The sequence below is a fragment of the Oryzias latipes genome, chromosome 10 (assembly GCF_053564925.1).
Source record: "Oryzias latipes strain Hd-rR chromosome 10, Olatipes_Hd-rR_3.1".
In the NCBI taxonomy this organism is placed as follows: domain Eukaryota; kingdom Metazoa; phylum Chordata; class Actinopteri; order Beloniformes; family Adrianichthyidae; genus Oryzias; species Oryzias latipes.
In genome coordinates this window covers 30,377,197-30,397,147 of record NC_136246.1, presented here as the reverse complement: position 1 = coordinate 30,397,147, position 19,951 = coordinate 30,377,197, and the positions used below count along the sequence as shown (strand labels likewise).

Here is a 19,951-nt window from a genome sequence, read left to right as displayed (position 1 = left end):
GATCACACACTATAAATCTAGGCCTGGCTCACTCTCAACACACTCGTTTTCACTCTCTGTCACTTTGTTTTACACTCTCCAGTTTTCTCTCCATTGCTGTTCACTCATCCCTCTGTTTTCTACTTCTTCCCTCCTCCCGTTGCTGAGATGGACCTCCTCCCTGAGTCCGCCCACAGACATCTTCCAATGCAGTGTAACACTTTGCTACAGTAAAATACATCTCACATTTGTTGATTTCTTTTGCCAGCAACACAAACTACAACTTTTGGGTTCAGGGCACCTGAAACCTCTCAAGTCCCACTCCGATCATGTCTTGATCTATTTTCAAAGTGTTCCCAGTGGTCTATTAATTCTAACTATACAATTTTTAGCCCAAATCAAAAAACCTCTGTCGTTTTCTGGGACATAGTTTCTGCAGAGTGGCAGTAGTTCATTAGGAATTTATCTCTTGAGTTGTGGGCGGGGACTGTTGGCGCAGAGTAAGCCCTCATCTTCCCATCATTTTCATCAGAGTGGGTTTTCTCCAGTCACTGTGGTTTTTCTCCCACAGTCAAAAAACATACTTCATAGGTTAACTGGTGTCTCTAAATTGCCCCAAAGTGTGCAGATGAGTGTGTAAGTGTGTGGCCCTGCAACAGACTGGCAGTCTGCTCACACATGTACCTCACCTTTTCTCAAAAATCTGCTAGGATAGGCTCCACTAGTAGATATATAATATATATGTCATGTCCTGCATCCCTGAAAGACAATTGAATCGGTTAGTTCAAAAGGGGCCCAAGTCCACAATTTTTCAAAATAGAGATATTATATGTTCTATGGTCTCCATGGGAAAAGCTATCTGATTATGTACAAAAAAGTCCCAAGTCTGTTGTAATGTATTGACTATGCTTGACATTTAAAATGCATTAAGTGCAAAATTCCTGTACTTGGGCCTCTCTTGCATGGGTTTTGCTTCATCCCATAGATGGCAGCACTAGTTATCCAATATGGCAGCACCCCTGTTTAATTCAAGAAGGGCCCAAGTCCAGAGACTTTAGTTTTCTAGTCCTCTGAAATTATAAAAGTGAGGTGCTTCATATTATAGCATTTGTAAGCTATGAACCGGTGCTAAATCTGGGTAAAGTATTAATCATTTGGTGTAGCCTCCCTTTAACCTATGCAATTCAAATCATTTCCTGGAAGAATAAACCTCTTGGACTTGGGCCCCTTTTGAACTAACCGATTCAATTTCTCCTCTAACTATTTTCCTTTGCTTAGAACAACCCAAGTTAAGTATGTTTCTATTTTTCCTTTGCATGTTTAACCTGTCGATGTCAGCTGTTGGTTGTGGGCGTGGTTACCTGTCAGGTCAATCTCACTGACCTCAAAAGCATTTTTAGTCTATATTTGTTTATCAGTCAGAGAAATCAATTTGTTCATGACTATTTTGAGAGGAAACATCTGTGCCTCCCTTGTCTTAATTTACATAATTGACTTTAATTTGGTTCGCCGAAGAGCTGAAATGAGTTTTTCTGATCATCTTCTGGGGTGTAGGTGGAATGCGACCTCCATAACATACAGCCTCATTGTGCAGTCCTTGTTTCTTCTCATTTAGATGGCTGTCACTCAAAAGAATGCAGTACATTCCTTTTCTTTTAATGTAAAACTGGGTTTTTGCCCAGGTGGAGGTGACAAAAAGAGATGGTGAAGGAGACAAGGGCGGCGGAGAAAAAGGACCGAGTGTGAAACTTGTGAAATGGGAGAACTGTGAGAAAGTAGGGCAGGTATGAGAGTGGAGAGCAGCAGGGACACGAGCAGAAGGAAACTTGTTAAAACTGAACTGGCAGACTGGAACTCACAGAGAGATGCTTCTTACAGATGGCATCCAACCACCGGGCAAGTGTCCGTTCTGTATGTGCACAGCAGGGACATAGTCCTAAATGTCAACCAAAGGATGAAGAGGGAAAGCTGGAACGCACAAGGACGTCTACTTTTCTTCACAGCACATCATTCGTTCTGAGCCAGAATGCATTCGACCAATTAGTTTTTGCTGAGGTGTGCAGTTCTCTGGGCTTAAGTGCCACACATGACCGAAGACAGAAACTATACGACAATACACAGCGACCCACAACCTGTTAGCCTTGTCTATAGGCAAAAAATTGGCTAAGAAAATTCGGGTTGCAACAAAAAACTTTAAAAAGATACAAGCTCCGGCCTAAATGTAAAGTCAAAGTCCTTCCCCAATTCTCTTGGATACATTTTTCAAAACGAGTGATCTTTTAATTATATTTATTTTATATATTTTAACCTAGTATAAGAAAAATTTCTGTCATTCTCTATGACACAGTTTTCTGCAGAGCAGAAGTAGTTCGTTTGAAATTCGCATTTGAGTTGTGGGCGGGACTGTTGGGCTGGAGCTACCCCACCCCCACTCCCTGTCACCCATCTGTTCCCACGCCCACCTAGGACTCCCAGTGTTTAAACTCTTAAGTATCGTAACTCTTCGACCGTTTATGCAACTTACAAAGTTCCGGCGGATTCTGTGGCTGATATAAAAAGACGCTTTTCCCCCACGTCAAAATCAGCTGAATCGTGAACAGTCAAGGAGTTATGGTACAGTCAAAGAGTATGTGTTATTTAGGTGTAACCGTTGACATATCCGGTGTTAAAGGGTTAACCCCCATGATGTTATCAATACAATTTGTAACAGATTACTACATAAAGTCCAAAATCGTGAGTTTAAGAAAAGATTTCTAAGTCAGACATTTATGTATTTGTGCAAATGATTTTTTTTGTCACTAAAAATTCAAAACCGTAAGACATGGGGGGACAGATATATAACAAAAATAAATCTAGATTTGAAGAGTTTAGATCCATCTGACAAATCAGCAATAATCTCTTTTCTTACACAGTTAGAACAAAGTTGGCACATGATTTTACCAAAACATTGTTTCAAATGAAAATATTGGCGTTCAATAACAATTGGCATGTCTACAGTGGGAAATGGTACACTTGTATAGCGCTTTTCTACCTTGATTAAGACCCAAGGCGGTTTACAGTCACAGCGCCATTCACCAAGCATTCATTCACACACTGATTGCGGCTCCGCTGACTTACGGTGGTGCCAACGCGTAACCACCTGGAGCAATTATTGACTGCATATGAGAACGGCTTAGTGACCCCTCCCCCTCGCATTCCAAACAGCAAGTACCCCTGGTTCCAAGAAGCCAAAATCCCATGAACTTCTACAGAGAAACAAACAGCTGTTACTTAGTCATTGTATTTGTCAGAATAACCATTCTGGATCTGACACATTTTAAAAACATGTTCTTGCTAATCCGAATTTTTTTTCATGATAATGTTTCTTTACTGCAAGTTATTTTCCGCCCAATCAGATACCTCAAAAAAAGTAGTTTGTACCTGCTGGCCCCCACGTCCAACGCTCAAAACGTTGATTGAGAGATTTTGTGTAGCCTGCTTTTTCAAGTGGTAGGGGTGTAAACTTTTAAAAAGCTCACTCTTAATGGGTGGGAGTGGTTGTCATAGAAACTCAGACCGCCTCAGACCAATCAGTGCTTACTGACAACGTCTGGCTCCAACATGGCTGTGTCCATATTGCAAAATTGGAGCCACAAGTAAGCCGTTATATGGGTGATGTCACAAACAAAAGTTTAGTTTTCATAAAACAATCAACGGTAGCAACATGAGGTTCAGTGTTTTGCCCAAGGACACTTCAACACATGTTGAGAAGACCCCCAAGGACCCCAATAGCAGAGACTTACTGAGTTGAGTCACAGAAAACTATCAGCTTTGGAGGTCCTTGTGTCCATTATTTGTAGCCAAAAAAAGACACAGGACGTGGTGCTGCACCATCTCAAAGATGCAAGCTGCCCATTTTGACCATTTTCATGGCATAAACTTGTTTTGTTCTACATGAACCATAGTTTAAATAAGGCGTTTTGACCAAGACCAATGATGATCGTGAGTGTAACAGTACAGACATGTGGAAATACTTCAGCTATGTTGTTGATAACAGAACATTTACATTTTTTTTCCACCAACGCATTTGAATTCTTCCTTTTTTCATTGACAACCACATGTTTTTCTCCAACAACCATCTCCACATCTTCTCCAAAGCAGGGTGTTTGTTTCTAAGGCCACAAGGATGTATAATCTTTCCAGTAAGCTCTGGTTGTGCTTTGAGGCATTCTCCTAGTGGGACATGTATTACACACCTCCCCAGGGAGGCTTCCAAAAGGTGTCCTGACCAGCTGCTCCAATTACCTCAAATGACTTATGTAGAAAACGTTCAATTCTTTTTCCAACTCTTGTTAGACGATTATAGCCCAGGTCTGCATATGAGTTCATCCACTTCCATGACTTTTCTCTCACAGCTCATGACCAGAAACAAGCATTGGATGTTTTCGGCTTCTTGGCCTTTCAAATTTAATTTACGCCAGTCGCAGAGTCTGAGCTACATGTGAGCATTGAAAAGACCCGACAGTAGGTGCTCAGTCCCGTCCAGTTTCCTTCACAGGCTACAAAGCACGACAGAGCATGTCTACAGTCATTAGATGGTAGTCCCAATGCATCTGACCTGGACTCCATGGTCTCTGAGTGATACAGATCATTAACTGTAGGAAGATCCCGAGCTTTTTACCACTGCATTTCTAGGTCTCCCCAAGAACATATGGCCATTATATTCTTTCAATAGAATTTAAAACAATTGCATTACCTATAATATGCATAACACTTCAGTGCATGAACACAGCTTCTAGCATGCAACTCCATTTCTACGTGAAGCAGGGAATGTTCTGGGCAGTGAACATTCCCTCTTCTAGATAATTCAAATGAAGACAAACCAAAAGATGACCCAAGAAAAACTCTCGTTCCTTGTTTCCTTTATCCTTTTACACCAGAGAAATCGCCTAAAAATAACACACGTTCTTGGGCATGCTGTTTGACTGTTTACTGCTTATGCTTTGACTGTTTACTCGATCAACATAAATTGATCGATCAACAAAAGTGGCTTTTCCTACTTGCTTTGAAGTCGTAAGACAGGCGTCTTCTGTGTTCATGTTCAAATCTAGACTTAAAACATTTCTGTTTAGCCGTGTATATGACTGAAAGGTCCTATCTGCACTTTTCTTTCCTTTCCTTCCTTTATTTTTAAATCAATTTTCAATCATTATTTTATTTTTTTTTTAAAGTAAATTTTACGTTGATTATTTCTATGATGTACTGTGATTTTAATGCATTTTTCTGTTTTGTGAAGCACCTTGAATTACTTTGTGTACGAATTGTGCTATACAAATAAACTTGCCTTGCCTTGCTTTGCACCATAATAAAACACATCGCTAATGTAAACGACGTTACGGCAGTTGAAAGAATGTAGTCGCTGGAATTAAAGCTTCACGCTAAAAGGGGTTAAAGATCTAAAACACCAATATTTCAGAGACTACTGCCATTTCCTTCAAGTGCACAGTTTGCTTTAATGTTAATGGTAGAAGAAGCTAACGAGTTTTACTAAATTTATGATATAAAAATTAACCAAAAGCCCAAGGAAACAAGAGAACACATCCAAAGAGTAACCCTAAAGTTAAAAATGTGTTTACTTTAAAAAGGGCGTAAAATCAGGAAATATCGTCTACTTGTTTTGGGCTAAACATGAAAACAAGCAAAGAAAACATGAAAGATCCATCAAAACGCGGATCACAAATCCATATTTTTTCACCAAAAGTTGTTTGTTAAAAACAATAATATTTTGTTGCTCAAAAATAAAAAAAAGGAACTTAGTTCTGTACTATTTATGGAAGAAAAAGAAACACACTCGATTTGGTTTCTTTTCTGCAAATATATTTTAAGAATACAAAATTTTTTTATTCAGATTTATTCAAAAGCCTGTCAGAACTTTGACCAATATACAAAAAAAAATGGAAGCAAATGTTAAAAATAAACTGTGAGAACCCTGATTTGATTTTCCGTTAATGTCTTGAACTCTTCATGGGTCGTACGTGCTAAGCGGATCTGCTAATTTCCCACAAAATCTATGAAAAAAACAAAGCTAGTCTCAAAGGGACAGTGAACAAACATCAACAGGGTGAAGATTTCTGCCTCTGGCTTCAATAAACCCGAGTTCACATCAGACTTTAATAAAGTGACGGCCGGCCTCTTTAAGGCTGCTGCAGGACATCCTGGTCCTTCATTATGCTTTCAAGCGAACAACTTGTTTAAGAACACGTAATGAACACAGTGAATAGAGGCCCATTGAAAATAAAACGCTGTTCATCCAGGTGGTCACATGACTCATGCTGAGTCAGAGGAAGTGTAAAACGGGAGCTGGAAAACGTTGTTTCCTTTGTGCAGCTTCTGCCCGTGGAGACCCTCCTCGCTCTGGAATGCATTAAACTGCAGAGATGCTGGCTCAGCCAAAAATCTGCCCCTTCCCAGAGCGCCGTCCAGCAGAAAATCTATGACATAGCTTTCAACCAAATCTCCTAAATTTGTTTGGGCTGGCCTAATAGTCTAACTGGAGCAGAATCTGATTGGAATCACGTCATGTGCATCATCCCTAATGGCTAACGTTAATTATGGGGATAGTTCATCAGTTTTAACGACAAAAGGACACCGTTCACCATTAGATGGGGGGGGCCAGGACGTGACAGCATGATGTTGGAGATCAGCCGCCGTCTATCTGTCCTTGTTTGTCTTTGTTCCATCGAAAAAAAGGCAGGCTGAAGCAACAAAAACCTGGTTAACAAAAAAAATAGACATTTTCGTGAGGTGTTGAATGGTCTGTAAGCTACATGCAGGCCACGAACCAAATGATTTCAGTGCATTACTGTGCCCAGCCAGGACGTATGAGCGTGTTCATACAGTGACATCGATCAAAACTGAAGGCACGCCTGTCTGTGTGCCCGTCATGCTGGATGTGCTGTCCTCCCCAGGACCTCTTCAGATGGGACCACGCAATCGGTACCTCCCTCCACCGCACCAACGGATGAAGAATATTAGGCAGTGAAAGAGCAAGAAAGTCAATCAGCAAGAGAACAAAGATGGATCCGATCAGCTAACTCGTGCAAGTTTGAGGTTGGTGGTGGTGATGGTGGTGGCTGGGCGGGGGGGCGGGGGGTGTCACTTAGGATGCATTTAAAGAATTTCCCATCTATACACAGAGGGCCGACACACAAACACAGAAACATTGGCTCACCCCCCACCCCCCCCACCCCCCACTCCCCCACCCAACCCAACAGCCTGTCCTCATTAGACAATCCCTTTCTCTCCACCACTCTCGGTGGAGTACCTTCTCTATAAATAGCCCCTGCCCTGCCACCTTTCCCCCAGCAGGGCACATATAGAGACCTGTCAAGGTGGGACCCCCGGCCCGCAGGAAACGCCAACGTTCAACACACACACACACAGAGTTCATGCAAGTCTGAGAGAACGGGACATCGAGATAAGCTGAAAGGAAATATGTCACAAGTGCCTGAAGCTTTGCCTGAAGTGGCGTATATCTGTGTGTGTGCGTGTGTGTGTGCGTGTGGAGGGGAGGGTGTTGTTTGTGGCCCCATTCTGCTTTCGTTCGTACTTGTCACATGTGTTTATTTGTTCGAAAGGTCAGAACCTGCAAGAGACAAATATCTGCTTTTAACTTCAGAATCCTGTGTACTGAACAGGAAGTGAGTCAGGTTAGCAAAAACTCCGGTTAGCCCAAAGAAGCTGTGATGTGCTGTCCCTGTTTCCACCCAACACTTTAGCACGGGTACGAATGGTACAGTCCAGAGTGGCCAGACAAACTCTGATGGAATCTATGTAAAAATGCTGAGAAAAAAATGCAAGTCATTCACATTCCAAACCCCTCTGAATCCCTTTGGGGGGTCCCTGGGGTTGCTGGAGCCTATCCCAGCTGCTGATGGGCAAAAGTGGAGCACATGCTGGACAGGTTGCCAGTCTGTTGCAGGGCCACAAGATCACACTCATTTGTACTCACCCCTGGGGCCACTTCACCAATCAGAGTTCCCAGAGAGAATCCATGCAATAGAATACGCAAGATCCCTGTCGGGATTTGAACCAGGGTCCTTTGATAGTGAGTTGAGAAAGCTAACCACTGTACCAGAGAAAACGTTTTCACCTTAATTTGGCTCACATTGACATAGCAATTTAGAGAGCACACAAAGCCACACAAGGTCTTAATGCATTATTTTCCTAATTTCCAATCTTTCTGATCTTTAGTCAACTTTCTTTCTACTTTTGTTATTTCCTTTAAATCTTTAGTTTCCTGGAAACTCCCTGCGTCCAAACCAAAGTATTTCTCAAAGTTCAGCTCCAGTTTTCAGAGTTCACCTCTTTGGTCTTCTCGGTTGACACACATTTCCAAATACCGTAAAACCATAAAACAAACTTTGGAAGAAGATCAAGTATTGATTCCGCCTGTCTTTGGGCCCAGAAACCTTACACCTTTAATGTAAAGTCACAAGGATTATTTTTGCTAAAGTTGCATGAAAATTCTTGAAATACCTTGACTGTACTGTAACTTTCACTGTTGAAACAGTTTTTTGATGTACTTTGTGATAAAACACCATCTAGTGTAAGATAAAACCAAAAAATTTCAGGTTTTTTTTGTTAGCAGAGGGATCCTTAACCTACTAGAAACTTATTCACGAGGCTGAAGTTTGGTCTACAGACAACAATTCAAACCATATTGTGAACATCTTTAAGAATCAGCATGCTTGTTTTTATTGGAAACAAACTTTGGGAGGGAATACATTCGACTTGTTATCAGAAGAAGTCCTGCATTTCCATTCTCGGCCAAATTTGAGTCCTTTACTTTGAGCCTGTGATCAATAGCATAAGTAACAAGCTCAGTATATCAGAACTGATCTGCATTCTGTGCTTCCATCTGCCCTTGTCTGTTACCACGGACTCTTAAAAAAGGCTGCAGCTGCCTCTAGTTTGCAGCCTCTGCAGAGGCGCTGATCATCTCTTTTTCCAATTTCTCAGGATTACTTCACTTCATTAAAATAAAAACAAATAGATGTAAACCCATATTCTTCTTTTATAGGCTTTTAAATTAGAAATCTGTGCAAACAGATGTAGCTTTTGGTTTTTCAGTACATGACATGAGATGTGAATGAGGCTATGAGGACTTGTGGGGAAAAGAATGAGGAATAAGCTCTTATTTTGAAGGATTTTTGACAATTATTTTAGAAAATACTCAGTTGTGTACATATTCTGTATGTATTGTTCTGATTTACACACAAAGGTGATCTTATTTTGAGAAACTGTGGAATCAAATATTTTCCTAAACCTCACTATTGACCCAAATTACTGACCAGTTTTATTCAGATAAACTCAGCTTAGAAGAATAAAATATTGAATTTAATGACAAAATTCACAGAAAATAATAGAATGGTACTGTAAAAGAGACTTGCTTCTTCCTGCAGAAAGAGTCTCCTAATGGTTCATTTAAATGTGATGAGCTCACTTGTTATTCAGGTGAATTCGCTTCAAAAGAACCTTTTCTGGAGATTCTTGAGGAATAGTGACCCCTGTTCAGGAAAACCAGCATGTGCGTGCAGGTGGCACTTGAAACTGCACCACACTGGTGGATGTTTCATAAAGGTTTTAGCCATCGATTGTTTGAAATTCCTTCTACTTTTAGAAGCGATTGCATCTAAACATCCATCCGTCTTTTATAACTCCTTCTGGAAACCTCGTCCTCATTAAGGCCGCTGGGGGAACTGCTTTTTTTTTTCTTCTTGTAAAGAGACTAAAACACAAACGGATCTTCCTGCCACTGTCACATGACTGAAACAACAAGAAGTGCTGACATTCGCCTCCAAACAATCAAAAATTATTATTATGTTTCATAGCTACATAGATTATATTATAAAACATTATATATAAATAAAGAAGCTGCTTGCTAATGTAATTAATATTGATGAGGAACAGGGGGTGAGTTTATATAAGTTTATACTTCTTCTCACTCCTTTTTGAATATGTATAGTTGTATGATTGTTCATAATATATGTGTTCATATTTTTTTCTGTTTTCTTCATTTTCTCTTTTTTTATGTGTGTTTTTTTATACTCGAAATAAACTTGTTTCCATTCCATTCCACCATCAAAAATCACCCCGACTTGCTTGTTTTTGGACTGTTGGAATTTAGGACTTCATCAACAAATCAGGAGATCTTCAAACATCTGCATCACAGAACTAAAGGACAAGACATTTCAGGTAAAGAAGGAAAAAAACGAGACATGATTATAGGATCTGATTACGTTTGTCATGAATTTGCAGGTCAATAAACAATACATCCATTTTTTTTTTTTTTTTTCCTCAGCGAAGTTCAGCATCTTTACCCGTAAGGCACAAAATGGATCCGGCACACCAAGTGCCTAAAACTAATGTAAAGATTGTGAAAGACGAAAGGTAATTTGGCCAAAAATTCTGCATCTGTGGAAACTTTTCAATGTAAATGAAAGACGCATCTTTTAAACTGAGCACTTAAATATTCTTCCCTTTTCTATCTTTTAATCTATACAGTTTCTTCTAGAATTATTGGGACCAGCGTTTGCTACAGTATTATGCTCGACTTTTGTTTGTTTTTGTTTTTATTGCGCTTTCTGACTTTTATAGCTGTTTATGTATGTCTCTTATCACTATGTTTCTATGTGTCTCTTTTATGTCAAGCATCTTGTTATACAGCTGTTAATGAAAAGTGCTCTAAAAATAGGGTTTTATTGATAATATTATTATTTTTACACAAACCATTCTGATTGATGCATAAAGCACCAGCTGACATCTCCATAATGAACATCACAAAAAGGTCAACTACGGGCAAATTCCCCAAACTATGAAACGTCTCATTATTCATTTAATGAGGAGTTGTTATTTTCAGCTCCTCCTCTGCACACGGAGAGTGTGGAGGGTTTATACTGTTATTGTTACTGTAATGAGAGGAGATCCTTCCTTGGATTCGAGTGTAAATCAGCTACAGATGTTTTGCAGCCTAACAGCATCCACTTACGATGCACTTTAGGGCTCTTCCACACGTGCTACTTTTAAAACCAGATTAATATGTTCATCTTTGACATGCCAGATGTAGGCCAAAAGACTGTTAATGCATCCACTGTGTGGATACAGATCAAACTGGCCTGATAGGCGTTGGTGCTTACTTGGTGTGGCCTTTGTCACCAAACATTAGGCTGATGGCCTAATGGCTGAGAGGATCCAGAAGCTCAATATCTTTCCCTGTAGATCTGAATCAATAAATTCCTGCAAAACTGAAAGTTTTTCAGGTCTACTAAGGAGTGCAACACATGAAATAAGAGGCTTCAAGTTCTAAGTTTTGGCCTTTTCTTGGCAGGTTCACATAAAGGGGTAGAGAGGTCAGAACAGCAGCAACATGAATGGACCAAACTAAAAATAAAAATCATAAAAAGACTATTGTTTTATGTTTGGTTCATTGTAATTATGAGATTTTCTTGCAGAAAATTCATTTTACTTAGGTGCTCTGCAGCTTTACTGATTCAAAATCAAAATAATGGGTTCTGTGCTAAACTTTTAAAACATTTCAAACTATATTAGCAACAGACCCTAAACTTTATGAGGACTCTGCGTTTTTATTAAAAAAACACAAGCTTTGGAGTTTCCAAAGCCGGTTCTTGAGGTCTACCTCTGTTTTTACACAATTCCCTGTATGAGATCATGAGATTACAGGTTCTAATGCATGGATTTTCCAGGTTGTTAGTAGCGCGTGTGACCTGCAGGGCTGCTGCAGGGTTTTAGGTTTTCCGGTCCGTGGAGTGTCGTACAGAGGAGCGGCCGGATCTTAAGGGGTGCGTAGGTGTGTCTTGCAGTACCCTAGAGGTTTCACGGCTATCTCAAGGGAACATCCTGAAGATGGAACACTTGTCATGTGTGTGGGAAGTGTATCATGAAGTATTCGCAAGGATCGAAGAAGTACACACTGGGTGATGATGTCGTATGGTTCCCTTATACCACGATCTCGCCGTTAGGTGAATGCTGCATGCAGATAAGTGGCCGTAGGACGTCCACAAAAACTACACGCTGATCAAATCATTTCTAACAGTCAGGCTGCACGCAAGGAGCACACACTTATCACTTGAACAGCACTAACGGGCTCCTTGCGCTGTGCGCAGGTTTCAGGGATTGAAAAAATGTTGTACAACACACCTGTGCTTTACCCTTACGCATGGTATGAGTGTTGACCGCGACCTGTCATCTGCATCATGCCTGTTGAAACAAGTATGCATGGACATTTTTCTTCTAAAGACTCCCTGAACGGACTACGATCCTTACATTTGCTGTTGCGTATAGGTTTGCCCATTTTTCACCCACGGACAGCCCCTATCCACCCCAGGAACCACTGCAGTGGTTTGACAACCACAATAAGAGGAACTTGACACCTGTCCCTCATTTCTATGCCGTTTCAGTTTTTCCTTCACCTCCTCTGTGGCCTTGTCATCTTCCATTCGCTGCCTCTGAGTTTTGAGTTTTTCTGCATCCATCTCTGTGCATCACAATCTGCTGAACTCAAATCTGTATGTGGGTGAGCACAGCCTCTCCAGCCTTTTTGAATGATGTCCCTCCAATCATCCACATCCTTCTCCACACAAGCATGTGTGTCATGCGTGAGAATGTGGGTCACCTATGGAGGAGGATACCATGGCTCCTGTGGCCAGCTTCATGCAAACACGCACGCGCAGGTACACACGCAGCGCACACAAGGTGGACCTCAAAAGGACGGCGACGAATTTGACATCAACATAAGGGTTCTCTTTTAGGTCCCACTCTACCACAGCCGCCCCCTATATGTTCGAAGATGAGTGGCACGTGCAAAACCTGCCCCGTCGCCTCCAGCCAACCCACCCCTCCCATTTCACGATCGACGCATGCACGGAATACCGGGGCATGCCCAGGCGACGCGCGCAGCTGCCAGCGCCAGAGAGACCCTACAGTTTGTTTGGCGCAGCCGCCGTCGCGTGAGACAGGCCGCGTGCGTGCGTTCGAGCGCCATGCCAGCCGTGCTGTGACCCGATAAGTACAACAATCTGTGCGAGCTCAGAGGATCATAACCCGAAATGGAGCCCTCCGTCACCTACAGCTTTAAACACATGAAATATAGCAGCGACGCAGTCGCACCGTGGCGAGGCAGCGTGCGCGCGGCGCGCCGTAAACTCCATTTTGTCTCTCATTTGACACTTTGAGGGGGGAAGACCTTTAAGGAGACCCCCCCCCCTCCCATTTCTGACTCCAGGCCCGATTTGAAAAAACAAAAACAAAACCTTCCTACAAATGTTGAGCCTCCCCCCGTCTGCGAATGTTAGGGTCAGTTCATGATCAAACTGAAGCTGCGCATTCGGCCTGGCAAACTTGCACCTGCTCTGATCAAACCAATCGATGATCTGCTTTCGGGCTCGCGCTGGATTAGAGGAAGAAAAAAAAGTAGGCCAGCGTGAAAGCGGACCCCCGCAGCAGGTTGACGTGCAGACATAAACACACAAAACTACTGAAAGGTGGAAAATAATGCGCGAGTGTTCTTGTGAGTGAGAAGTCCATGACAGCACACTCCAACCCCCCTCCTTCCAGTGTCTCTCCCCTTCTCTTCATCGATGAAAAACATGCACCATCATCTCGTGACAACATCCGCATCCCCAGCATCCCCTCAGCGCACCGTGGCTGGACCACGCGCGACATTGACTTTACCTTTATGTCTGCCTTTCGCCGTCATCGTCACACTGCTGGATGTTTCATTGAAACAAGATCGGTCTCATCGCGCGCGCGCTCTGCCCCGGCGCCTCTCCTCTCTCTGCCGCTCTCCTCTCTGAAGGGTATTATTCAGTAACGCGAAACCACCGCTAGGAGCGGAGCGGATCGCGCACGGGGCTCATGCAGCGCGCGGTGGCGCACAAATGCCGCGGCTGTGCATAGGAGGAGGAGACACCCCCCCCCCCCTCCCTGCCAGAAAATGGGGTAATGCCTCTGTGAGGGGGTGAATTATAATAGAAGAACGAGGGAAGACCCTGATTGTAGCGTATCGTGCTGGATACCCCCCCCTTCATCCTCCATCAGACCCCCCCCCCCCCCCCCCTCGGAGGCTCAGGGCTGCTTGCACAGTGACTCGTCACCCAAACAAACCTTTTTATTATATGCAGTGAGACAAAAGATCTATAAGGTGCAAGAAAAATATAGAGAAAGGGAAGGATGCAAACAGTTGAGAAACCACAGTTTTGGCGCACAGGAGCTGTCACTCACTGCCGTGCAGCATTTTTGGCATGCCTACATTTGATCACCCGGTCGGAGGAACTTGCGTTGCAGTCGGACTCGGACATCCTGCCTGGAGTAGTAACGGGAGGCAGAGACGAGCGGGTGGGGTTTGAGGGGAGGGGGGCGCTCGCTCAGTCTCTTTTGTCAAAGGCCGAGGCTGCGCCGTCGGGTACTGCATCGGGCGTCGACGGTGCGCGCGGTCGCTGCGTGCTACCCCCGCTGCAGAAGTGGCAGCATCACTCGGAGGCTGTACGCCCTGCCAGCCAGGAGAAGGCTGCTGCTGCTGCTGCTGCTGCTGCTGCTGCTGCTGCTTCTGCTGCTGCTGCTGCCGCCAGGCCTGCGGTCATTCGGGGGGAGGACAGGCAGACGCCGGGGCGCCTGTGTGGCATACTTGGATCACGGATACCTGTTCGTCCCACGCAGATTCACGCACATATATACACACGCAAATATCACTTTGTACATGCATGCGTGCGCACACAGTCAGACTTTTACTGCCATCCTGTGGTGACACTTGATTACAGTACTCCCACCCCTCCTCCTCATACCCCTGAGCAAATGTGGAGTGGGTAGCCGTGCGTGGGTGCGTGCACGTGCACGGGTACAGTGACAGTTTGATAGACAAGCACTGGAGACCATAGAGCTGCTTTATAGAAGAGTCTACGGCAAGCTGGAAGGGGAAATAGTCATTTGGACACATGGCATACCCCCTTTTTAGTGTGTTTTTTTGTCGGATTGGCCCCGCCCCTTTTAGATTTGTTATTCATCTAAACCTGATTTTAATGATTGTAAAATTCCAGGAACTTTTTGCATTATGATTTAACCCCCCCTCCCCTTCTATAATCACCCTCATACTTGCCCCCACTAAGATCCTTCTCTCTCTTCTTCCCTCTTTTTGTCTTGTCAAATAAAAAAATGGTTACGAATATAATTAATATAAATAAAGTTTAGCCTAAATTACAAAAGGGATTTATTCAAACATACACCTAGTGTGTCAGAGGATTTATAACCCCATGTTGTAACAGTAATGTGTCCAACACAAGATTAAATTCAAACTGCTTTTAAACGTTTTAAGAATTGATTGATGTTTTATTTACTTTTTTTTGAATATTCTATCCTTTTGCTTAACCCTAACCTTTTTTTTTTGAATATTTGTAAATGAAGTTGTTTTCCTAAAGAAAACGGAAAATAAACATATAAAACACAGATGGATTTTTAAAAAGAAATAAAAATGTGTTTTATTGTTCAGTTTATTTTGCTCTGTGAGGCCAACATCCATCCTGATGCAAGAATGAAAAAAACTCCTTAGATTATATCTGCAGATTAATTATAAAAATAAAATCAATCCCTTTGATTTCGCACTAAAAGTACATTTATTTCCCCCCTGCCTGTCTTCCACCCCTCCATTACCACCGTGAGGCCGATTAGGTGACTCAGATGTTTCCATGTTTTGAATGGCTGAAGATCTGATCCAGGTAATGAACAGCAGGGAGTGCAGGGAGAGCTGGAAAACGGGCATAGGAGATCTCCAGGAAAAGCCTCGGGCAGTCGATTATAAAAAAAAAAACAACCTCATGACTGCATAAATATTATGACAAAAGACGGTATGGGGCTGAAGCCTTTCTTCCAGCAAACTGAGGAAATAATTTACCAACCCGCTAATCTCACAGTGAAGGAACGCAGGCCTGCCTTTAGCTTAGAATGCAGCGTTTCTGAAACCAGATGGCAGTTTTGACAGACATTTATAAAAATGCAGTAAGAAACTGAGGTTATTCCATTGAAACTAAAGCTGAAATAAAAATAGTAATTGTTTTATGTTTGTTTCTTTACATTTTTTTTATAGATTTCCCACAGCTCACATGTGCTTCTGTGTTTGATTCCTTTCTGGTGAAAACGCCCATCAGCTCTGAATGTACATGTTGATTATTATGACCTAAATGTCAGCTTAGGACCTAACCACTTAGAATGGCTTTTATTACTCAGTAGTTGGTGGAATATTTTCATCTTTTACTTGTTTTATTTTACATTTGCCTTTCATGGGCTGCACAGTGGCAACAAAATAATCGTGGAAAGTTTTTCAAAAGCCACATAATCTTGATTCTTAAAATAGGAATTCCTCGTTAAGATCCCATTGGGACATTTTTTGCTTATTTAAAGCGAAATGGGGTAATCACTTTGACTTATTTAATGGATCTGTTTTTGCATTGTGAGGATGTCAAAGTTTGATTCTTCCATCCAGAAAACCTTCTTCCAGACTTCAGTCGTCCTGAGTTTCCTGGCCCAGACAAGTCTCTTTGTCTCAGAAATGCCCTCCTTGCCGTGACTCGTCCTGTGAACCCTGCAGCTCAAAACGGTCTCTTCACAGCTAAAACTGGCTCACAGAGATCACAGTGAAGCTGTTGTGCTGCGAGCCGCCTTTCACAACGCAGCTGATGGCTCTCATGTCCTCCCATTCAGCGGAGACACCGGGTCTGCCAGACCTCTTCCTGCCAGAGTTTCCTTCAATTTATGACCAAATTTTGATGCTAAACCGTTTGAAACAAACACTAGTTTACTGTTAAATGGAAGCTGAGGATGGTTTGGTTCTCCAGGCTGTTCCTGAGTTCATGCAGAAGAAGAAGAAGGCTGTAAGTCATCAGGAAAATTTGCAAGAATGTTTTAAATTTCCATCCACCAGCAGTGAACACAAACTCTTCACAAAAAAGTCCTTTTGTGTGACTCAAAAAAATTATGTAGTTTTAGCTGTTTTTTTGTTTTTTTTAACCTAATGATTCACAATTTACCTTTTGCATCCTTTTAGGCTGTTTTGTTTACCACCTCGATCTGGAAAAGATCACTTGGATGTTTGACACGTTTTAAATTCACTTTTTAAATTCAGTTGTGTCTTAAACTTTATATATATTTGCTACATTTTTTTTTTCAACAATTTGGATTTGGAAATTGTTTATTTCAAACAAAACAAAACTAAACAAGACAAACAACAGAAACATACATCTATATGCAGATACTTCAAACTTGGGATAATTACCGGTAGTCATGAAGCTGATTGGAAAATACAATTATACACTTGTAAATACTTCAATTACACATATACAGAATGTGACACATGGGACTATTACATGTTACATTTGTCAAAAGGAGTTTAATTAGTTGATTGAAAAGCAGTGGGAGGAAGTGAACTCATGCTGTTTTGCTTTAATCAGCTTTTTTTTATTATTTTTATTCTTTATTTGTTCTTTATATATATATTTTTTTACTTCTGTCCAGCAAGCGGGTAAGAGCTGAAGGCCTCTTGTGTTAGACAGAGTATTTTGTTTCAATAGGAGGTTATGAATCTATGGACACACGAGGTGTATATTTTTATAAACCCCTTTTATATTTGAGGAAACGTTAAAAAAAAAAAAGTTAAAGCCGGTAGAGTTTAAATTGCCAGGGCAGTCATTTATTAGCTGGGCAGATGCAAAATAGGGTTAAAGCAGATAAATAGTAATAACTTAAATTCTCAGGCACTATAGCGATGAATAACACCTAAAGTGGAACTTTAACCAGAGGGACATTACCAAGTCATGAAACCTAAACCGAAAACACAGACCACACACAAGAAGGAAAACCAGGCCTTTTCCACAGGCTTCTAACGCCAAGTCCAACAGCAGGAGCAAGCTGACAAACGGATTCCTCTCAGGGACTTCAGCTGCCACCAGAACAGGGGCTGCTGAGGCTTTTGTGCTTCCCGCCCAGCCTGGGGATTGGAGGAGGGAAGGAGACCTCAATCGTCTCCTACAGGAAGCGGAGTAGGCCTCTGCAAAGGGCACACACACACACACACACACAAGCATGCACACACAAAAGGCCTGAGGCCGTCACAGTGACTTTGTCACGTAACCCTTGTGCTATCTTAGATGACCCCACCCTTACTGACGTGTTCTCCCTACCATGACAAAGGTGGATAAAGGTGGAGAGATTTAATGTAATCCATGGACACCAGTGAAGATCACAAATCATTGAAGAAAAAAGGTTCAGAGCACTGTCTAGTGGGTCTAGATGACCCAACTCCCAATGTTAAAGTGCCTAGGATAGCACAAGGAAGAAGGTAGAAACTTTTCAGAAACCTCCAATGGTATTGTTTTAACAGATTAATCCCTTTTTATTTGTGTCACTGTGATGGATGTGCAGGAAATTACTCTGTTGGGTCTGATGCCACCTTGGAACTACCACAGACCATGTAGTCCCCAAGTGGGACCTCTCCAACAAGGGTAGGGCACAGCAGAATTAGAGAATTATGCAAACATCTTAGCTTTGTGATCCATCTGCTTAACCCTGGAGAACCTGAGAGGGATTTTCTACTGGCCTTTTGAAGTTGTTTTTGTTTTCTTCTACTCAACCCTCTATATCCCTTTTGGGGGTCATGGGATGCCGGAGCCTGTCTACTGTTGGGCGAAGCCGGGGCACACCCTGGACAGGTCGCCAGTCTGACGCATGGATAATACAATTTGTAAAAATAAAATAAAAAACCTGGGGGTTCTCCAGGATTAAACTACTCCCCGGACAGGATCCAAAAGCATCTCACCTCACTTTAGCTTTTCCCCTGTAATTTAAAAAAACGCATGCAGCTCCTCAATGGTGTCATCTGTTTCTTGTGCTTTTTATTTTGAGCCATTACATTTCTGAAATTGTTGTTTTTGTTCCACTAATATTTTTAAGACGTGCTGTCAGTCTAATTGTAAACTGGATCCAGGATCTAATTGGCTTAAATCTGGTTAATATAAACTCCATAAATGACTGAGATCAGTCATTTTGATGATCTAAAACAAACAGTACCATTCCTTGTTAAAGTTAAAATAATTAGCTAATTTTAAAATATGTTTTAATAAAAAGTTAAATTTAAAAAAATGTCATAAAATAATAATAAAGAATTCTTGTGCTTACATCTGTTTCTTTGAGCACAAAGAATAAGCAAAAACATTTTGAAATAAATGGATATTAATGGTTACTACAAAGCTAACACATAATGTGGCTTCTCTCTCCTCTGAGCAAATAAATCAAATCCACCATATCACTACTCTTACGCCGCCTTGCCTGACATCTGGAGTTCAGATTTGAGGGTTGTAATCTAATGAATCCCTTTTTTGTCTTCTTTTTCAGAGTGTACTCGATACTTAAACGCCTCAGGATGAAATCATCCCGTCCTGTGAAGTTGTCCAATGACTGGCATGTTTCCCAACACAAAATATACACTTTTATTTTCTCAACACTGTTCAGTGTGAACTAAGAAAACGTGTGTTTGAGCATCAACCCTGAACAATTTCTGCACCTTTTCTAATCATTCATGTTGTTTTATTGTGGGGAAAGAATAAATTGTTCCAATGCGGAGTCGAGCTTAACCCATCTTCTCTTTTTTTTGTGTGTGCACACCACCCTTTCCTGCTCCTTTGCTTCTGTGCTCTGTCCACATAATCACATAAAACTGTGGTGGCGGACCGTTTTTAGATCAGAGGGCCTCACAAAAACTACAAGCAAGGAAGACATTTTGGTTCTGTGTTCCTCCAGCAAATGCAGTCTGAGAAGCACAATGATGCCAGTTTCAGCTCTACATCACCAGCGTGCACCCACAGCGCTGGAAGCGCGCACGTCACTGCGGGTTAGCTCGGTGACAGGTGCTTTCCAAAAACACAGTTTCCGG

At 42.0% G+C, this 19,951-nt stretch overlaps 1 protein-coding gene and 1 long non-coding RNA gene across 5 annotated transcripts in view; one reads left to right on the top strand and one right to left on the bottom strand.

Annotated features, from left to right (window-relative positions):
• LOC101162612 (protein phosphatase 3 catalytic subunit alpha) overlaps nucleotides 1–14,688 on the bottom strand; it is a 45,958-nt gene extending 31,270 nt beyond the window's left edge. The window contains exon 1 of one of the 4 annotated variants that reach the window (XM_023959362.2): nucleotides 14,288–14,688. In XM_023959362.2, coding sequence (XP_023815130.1) covers nucleotides 14,288–14,336 — 49 coding nt within the window. In that variant the 5' untranslated portion in view covers nucleotides 14,337–14,688. Of the gene's footprint in view, nucleotides 1–13,710; nucleotides 13,934–14,287 lie in introns of those variants that run through there. The other 3 variants (XM_023959364.2, XM_023959363.2, XM_078954376.1) reach the window with 3 other exon arrangements.
• LOC105354971 (uncharacterized) lies at nucleotides 6,927–11,425 on the top strand. Its single transcript, XR_002291047.3, has 4 exons — nucleotides 6,927–7,068; nucleotides 10,148–10,215; nucleotides 10,322–10,410; nucleotides 11,348–11,425. It is a non-coding gene; the product is annotated as an uncharacterized LOC105354971 (long non-coding RNA).
• Nucleotides 14,689–19,951: the final 5,263 nt, after the last annotated feature.